Here is a 7389-nt window from a genome sequence, read left to right on the forward strand (position 1 = left end):
ATGGAACAAAGAGTAAGTCTCAAATGTAATTAGAAAATATTTTAGTTTAGTGAAAATTAAAATGAGAGGGTTGGATGGCATCACCGACTCGATGGACATGAGTTTGAGCAAGCTCCAGGAGTTGGTGATGGACAGGGAAGCTTGACGTGCTACAGTCCTTGGGGTTGCAAAGAGTCAGACACAACTGAGCAACTGAACTGAGCTGAACCAAAAATATAATGTATCAAAATTTGCATGCTGAATTCACAGCAGTACTTAGAGGGAAATTTGTAGAGTTAAAGGCTTATATTAGGGGAAAAAAATACATGTGGTTAATACTTTAGCCCTAAACTTTAGAAACTAGAAAAAGAAAAGAAAAGTTAAAACACCGAGGGAGCAGAAAGAAGAAAAGAATAAATATAAGAGCAGAAACCAATAAAACTAATAAACCATAAGTACCATCTTTCTAGATTCCATACATGTGCATTTACATACAATATTTGTATTTCTCTTTCTGACTTACTTCACTCTATATAATAGGCTCTAGGTTCATCCACCTCATTAGAACTAACTCAAATATGATTCCTTTTATAGCTAAGAAATATTCCACTGTATATATGTACCACAACTTCCTTATCCATTCATCTGCTGATGGGCATCTACATTGCTTCCATGTAAACAGTGCTGCAATGAACAACATGTAATTATCCTCCAATTAAAATAAATAAATAAAGCAGTTTTTAAAACTATTAAATCTAAAAACAGATACATGCATGTTTGTGATGGTGGTAGTTTAGTCACTACGTCATGTCTGACTCTCGTGACCCCATGGACTACACACCACCAGGCTCCTCTGTCCATGAGACTTCCCAGGCAAGAATACTGGAGTGGGTTGCCATTTCCTTCTCCAGGGAAATGGAGATGTTCTTTCCCAATACAGGAATGGAACCCGAATTTCCTGGATTAAAGAGGATTCTTTACTGGCGAGCCACCGGGGATTCCCACATATATTTTTAAATATAGTTAAATATCATACTTCCTTGTGAAAAATGGCAAGTTTTCACTTAGTTTGGAAGCAAAAAGATCTCCATTAAGCCCACTTGTATCCTACATTGTACTGAATTTTCTATTTATCCCTTACAGCAAATAAGAAGTCTACAAAGATTAGAAAGGGGAAGGGGAACCAACTATTATTGGCAACCGGCTTATCTATATGGCTTCCCTGATATCTCAGCTGGTAAAGAATCCGCCTGCAATGTGGGACACCTGTGTTCAGTCCCTTGGTTGGGAAGATCCCCTTGAGAAGGGAACAGCTACCCACTGCAGTATCCTGGCCTGGAGAATTTCATGGACTGTATAGTCCATGGGGTCTCAAAGAGTTGGACATGACTGAGCGACTTTCACTTTCATTGCTTGTCTATGTAGAAAACCTTCTTGAACTAGTAAGTTTAGTAAGATTACAAAAAGAAAGGTCAATGGAGGAAAAACATAGTTTTATATACTAGTGAGAGACATGAACTATCATTTTAAAAGTTTTAATACCAGGTTACTTTTCACTTTCATGCATTGGAGAAGGAAATGGCAACCCACTCCAGTGCTGTTGTCTGGAGAATCCCAGGGATGGGGGAGCCTAGTGGGCTGTCGTCTATGGGGTCGCACAGAGTCGGACACGACTGAAACGACTTAGCAGCAGTAGGGGTCTGAGTGGTTCTTGAAGATGTCTGTGGAGATGGAGATTCATCTAGCAAGTTCTGCATAGTGGATGAAGGTTCAGCAGAGCCCTAGTGGAACAGAGCCCATTAGGCTTTGAGGGTTTATCCTCATCTCATGTACTCACTTCTAATTCCTGATCCACCCCATTACCATTCAGTCTGTATTGAAAATATGAATTGTGTTTTTAATTAAAGTTGTGGCACTTCATCCAAAGATTTAAGAGTATTTAATAATATCACTATATACTTTAGTTAATGCAGCTTGTTTCCTGTGGAATGGTTCTTTATTTGCTGTCAACTAGCTCTTACCTAGAAAATCCCAAGGACAGAGGAGCCTGGTAGGCTGCAGTCCATGGGGTCGCCAAGAGTCGGACACGACTGGGCAACTTCACTCTCACTTTTCAGTTCCATGCATTGGAGAAGGAAATGGCAATCCACTCCAGTGTTCTTGCCTGGAGAATCCCAGGGATGATGGAGCCTGGTGGGCTGCCATCTATGGGGTCGCACAGAGTCGGACACGACTGAAGCAACTTAGCAGCAGCAGTAGCAGCAGCAGCTGCAAGCTGTCACTAGAAGCTGAGCTTCTAGAAATCTATAGGGGAAGGAGCTCAGTTTAGTACGTTCCCTGACCAATTCAGAGAAAAACTCTGCTCCTCATGCATTTGGAAGATTACAATATTTTTAAGTACTTAGAATCCTCTTTTCAACTTGCAGTCTGGGTGTGTGGGGGATGGCCTTAGTAATAATTCACAGTGCTGTGTGGATTGGGTCTGGTGTTTACATGTGTACTTGTGTATGTATTTGCATATGTGTGTTGTTTGTAGAAGCTGTGGATTAGACATGAAATATTTCCTTGCTTCCCTCTGGTCTTTGGGAATCTAATATAGGTAGAGATTGCTAGCTAAGTTAGAAAGAAGGAAGGGAAGAGACAGAAGTGACACAGTTTTCTCTTATTTGCATTTTAAAATTGAGTAAAATAGAAGGCTGCTTTGTTTTTATTGGGGCAGTATTTGTGGTGTTGGTAAAAGAAAGGAGAATTTGTTGTACAGTAGAAGATAATTTTTCAATATTTTTTCTTAGACCTAGGTAAACCAGCTGATACTGCTTAATTTTCACCATAAAGCAAAGAGTACATATGTTGCCTAATGAAACATGCACTAAACATGCTTTTTCATTTATTTCCCATATGAGAAGAATCTATTCATTTTTTCACTGTTAAATATAATACCAAAAAGGAAACTGGAATGCTAATATATGCTGCAATGAAAAGTTGCATAGGATATAAGGGGAGCATCTCCACTGGTCAGGAGTCAGAGAGAGAGGTGAGGATAGGGGAGCCTATTCCAGACCACTATTTCCTCTTCTCTTGCAGCCACCTCTATCAATGCTTCCTCTGCAGCAGAATAGGCCAGCAGCTTGTGATGAGGCCCTGCTCAGAAGTCCCCCACCTCTGGCTCCTAGGATTCACCAGCCTCCTCCTCCTCAGTGAGTAACACGGGCACCTGGGAGGGAGGGAAATTGTGGAGAAAGCTTGAGACAGGGCCTCCTTTCATTGTCTGATGTCTTTAGTGAATAAAACATACAAAGAACTCTGTTCTAATTTAGCAAATGCTGTGCATTGGTTTAGAGTCCTAGTGTGAATGGAAAAACAAAATGGCCTGTTGGCTGTGGTGAGCCTGGGACCCTTAGCTAGAACAGCTTTGGCTGCACTAAAGGAAGTATTTCCAGGGAGGTGAGGCTGCTTCTACTGCAGTAACAGGGAGGCCAGAGAGCCTGGAGCTGTGGGCGGTGGGGAAGCTCAGCTCCTCGTAGATCATCACAAAGGAGAAGGTACCTTAACGTCTTCAATTTATTTCAAAAGGACTTATGAATTTTGTATTTCACTTCAGTGTCAGTTTTCTTCTGTAATGCTTTAAAAATGTTGCTGCTGCTGCTGCTAAATCACTTCAGTCGTGTCCAACTCTGTGCGACCCCATAGATGGCAGCCCACCAGGCTCCCCCATCCCTGGGATTCTCTAGGCAAGAATACTGGAGTGGGTTGCCATTTCCTTCTCCAATGCATGAAAGTGAAAAGTCAAAGAGAAGTCACTCAGTCGTGTCTGACTCTTAGCGACCCCATGGACTGCAGCCTACCAGGCTCCTCCGTCCATGGGATTTCCCAGGCCAAGAGTATTGGAGTGGGGTGCCGTTGCCTTCTCCAAGTAATTCATTAGTTCAGTATGGAATAAAATAACAGAGGCTTTGAATAAGTTAAACTGGCTAGTAACAACTAATCAGTTTTCTTCAGTGATTACTGTTCTTCTACATAGGCAGGATAATTAATTCACGGATAGTCTTTCTGGTCTATCTTCAACTATTCTTACACTACATAATCAGTGAGGAACATCTTTTTACAGATATATGAAGAGAACACAGGTAGCTTTACGTAAGTTGAGTTTGTTAAATCTATTTGTTATGACAGGGGATTTCTGACACAAAAATTGCTCACTGCACACTGAACCCCAGAGAAGTGATGAAACAAGACAGCTGATGTTAGGAGGTATATGGGAGTGGGGTAGGGTGAGAAGTCATGGATAAATTAAAAACTGGCAAGTATCTGCTGAAGCACAGCCACTTTTTAGGGGGCATAAGAAAAACTGATAAGTCACCATTTTGGTCTCTTTAGAGAAATCCATTTGTTGTTAAGAACTTAAGACCATTTACTATCATTCATGCTGCAAAATGCAGTAGTCACACTATTTTCAAAAGGATCCTAAAAGCTGTAGTGCAAAAGAAATCTAAGAAAAATAATTACAAAATCATCAACATTTTTCAAAGAAATGTGCTTGAAACTGTGAGTTTTATAAAAAATGTGAATTTGTTTTAAATGAAAAAAGAATTCTCTCTACGAAAGATCAAAGATTCATTTCACAAATAACTTATACTGCATTAATGACTTGATTAACAGTGTACAAATAAGGGTCATAGACTTTTTAAATTAGGTCTGAGCAATCAATATAAATACTGATGGGGGAGTGTTTTGTATCCCAAACTCCAATATTCCAGCTTTGTGTCCTGTCCTGTTATTATAATTTGTAAAAATCTTGACACAGTGATTCAAGTTTTCGTAACTTCAATGATGTGTTAGAGGACAATGCATCTTGGTTTGAAGAATTTGTTGTACCCGAAGGCTGGAACAGTACTCGACCATGATGATTAAACGCATAAAATGATGGGTGATTCCTTAGTGTGTCAAATGTCTTAATGCCATTCTGTTTTACTGCTTTCTTTCTTGGCCCCTCACCTGTGATTCCTGGTAGACTCTTTGTAAGAACAGTAGTGGGTGGTAATAGTGGAGTATCCTTTTCTTCTTTCCAGCGAGATATATATAGTTTATCTTTTAGTTCTGAAGTGGCATCCATGTCTTTAAACTCCCCTGCAACATGAACTATACCATAACAGGTAACTGCAAAGGCCAGAAGTGTCTGAAGAACTGTATCTATTGGCAGTGATTCATCTTCCTTTTCTGTTAATCACAATTAAGAATGATACTGCACAGTGGAAAAGGCCTCGTGGGCTAGGGCAAAGAGGCTGATGCCCACCAGCCCCTTCCATAGCAACGGCACCATGACTCCAAAAGAGCAGCCCAACAAAAGAAGTGAAGGGCAGCAGAGCCGTTCCTTCCTCCACCGGCAGGTGTTCACGCAGCACAGAAAGATGACGTCACTGAACCCCTGGGCGTGAAGCGTCTCAGAGGTGAAAAAACAGAATAGCCGTGAGAAAGTGGAAACGGGAATGCTGGGAAGAAGGGGTAAAAGACAAGGAAAAAGGTCCAGGAATTAAAAATGTTACCTTCACGTAAAAACAAAAGCCTCCAGGATGATGCCCTCTATAGATTCAAAGTACCCTTTTAAGTCAAAACCCTGACAACAAAGGACATGTCCATCATTCAGAAATGATTGAGCAGTATGGGAGATATCTGTACAATGGAATATTATAAAATCTTTAAAAATGCATGTATATCAGTTGGCTGGGAGGAATTTTCAGTTTCCATGAGGTCAGATGCATGGCTTTACCTCAGCATGATGTGAAAGGCGGTATATAATGCAAGCCTAATCTTTTAAAGGTAACAGCAGCCTTTGATATTTAAAAATACCTTTATCCCCACATGATTATAAGACTGTGAAGAAAATGTAGGAAAAAGCCATAATAGATCACTAAGGAAAAACATTGTTTGTGAGGATTGGTAAAGAATATGTAGATACAATAAGTAGTTGAGAAAAAAAGGAAAGTAAAAGAAAGAAAACATCTCTTAAAAGAAGAATGTGTATGTATCAACAAATGTAAGAAACATTGCTTCTTTACTTTTTTAATTTTTTTAAAAAAATTTTAATATAAATTTATTTTAATTGGAGGCTAATTACTTTACAATATTGAATTGGTTTTGCCATACATCAACATGAATCCACCACGGGTGTACACGTGTTCCCCATCCTGAACCCCTCTCCCACCTCCCTCCCCATACCATCCCTCTGGGTCATCCCAGTACACCAGCCCTGAGCATCCTGTATCATGCATCAAACCTGGACTGCCGATTCGTTTCATGTATGATATTATACATGATTCAATGCAATTCTCCCAAATCATCCCACCCTCTCCCTCTCCCACAGAGTCCATAAGACTGTTGTATACATCTGTGTCTCTTTTGCTGTCTCACATACAGGGTTATCATTACCATCTTTATAAATTCCATATATATGTGTTAGTATATTGTATTGGTTTTATCTTTCTGGCTTACTTCACTTTGTATAATAGGCTCCAGTTTCATCCACCTCATTAGAACTGATTCAAATGTATTCTTTTTAGTGGCTGAGTAACACTCCATTGTGTATATGTACCACAGTTTTCTTATCCATTCATCCGCTGATGGATATCTAGGTTGCTTCCATGTCCTGGCTATTATAAACAGTGCTGTGATGAACATTAGGGTACATGTGTCTCTTTCAACTCTGGTTTCCTCAGACATTGCTTCTTTAAATGTACAAAAATTAAATGCAAAGTAACAATTAAAAAATAAAATATAAGTCTTTTGTTTCTTTAGGTAGATATATTCCTAAGTATTTTATTCTTTTCATTGCAATGGTGAATGGAATTGTTTCCTTAATTTCTCTTTCTGTTTTCTCATTGTTAGTGTATAGGAATTCAAGGGATTTCTGTGTGTTGATTTTATATCCTGCAACTTTACTATATTCATTGATTAGTTCTAGTAATTTTCTGGTGGAGTCTTTAGGGTTTTCTATGTAGAGGATCATGTCATCTGCAAACAGCGAGAGTTTTACTTCTTTTCCAATCTGAATTCCTTTTATTTCTTTTTCTTCTCTGATTGCTGTGGCCAAAACTTCAAAAACTATATTGAAAAGTAGTGGTGAGACTGGGCACCCTTGTCTTGTTCCTGATTTTAGGGGAAATGCTTTCAATTTTTCACCATTGAGGATAATGTTTGCTGTGGGTTTGCCATATATAGCTTTTCTTATGTTGAGGTATGTTCCTTCTATTCCTGCTTTCTGGAGAGTTTTTATCATAAATGGATGTTGAATTTTGTCAAAGGCTTTCTCTGAATCTATTGAGATAATCATATGGTTTTTATTTTTCAATTTGTTAATGTGGTGTATTACATTGATTGATTTGTGGATATTGAAGAATCCTTGCATCCCTGGGA

The 7389-nt window shown here is 39.2% G+C and overlaps 1 protein-coding gene across 1 annotated transcript; it reads right to left on the reverse strand.

The window, feature by feature from the left end:
- Window positions 1-4756: 4756 nt before the first annotated feature.
- LOC112585506 (ER membrane protein complex subunit 5-like) lies at window positions 4757-5299 on the reverse strand. Its single transcript, XM_044945428.1, is given in 2 exon segments — window positions 4757-4928; window positions 5061-5299. Coding segments are annotated over 2 exon segments (411 nt in total).
- Window positions 5300-7389: the final 2090 nt, after the last annotated feature.

The sequence above is a fragment of the Bubalus bubalis genome, chromosome 6, assembly GCF_019923935.1.
Source record: "Bubalus bubalis isolate 160015118507 breed Murrah chromosome 6, NDDB_SH_1, whole genome shotgun sequence".
NCBI lineage: Eukaryota > Metazoa > Chordata > Mammalia > Artiodactyla > Bovidae > Bubalus > Bubalus bubalis.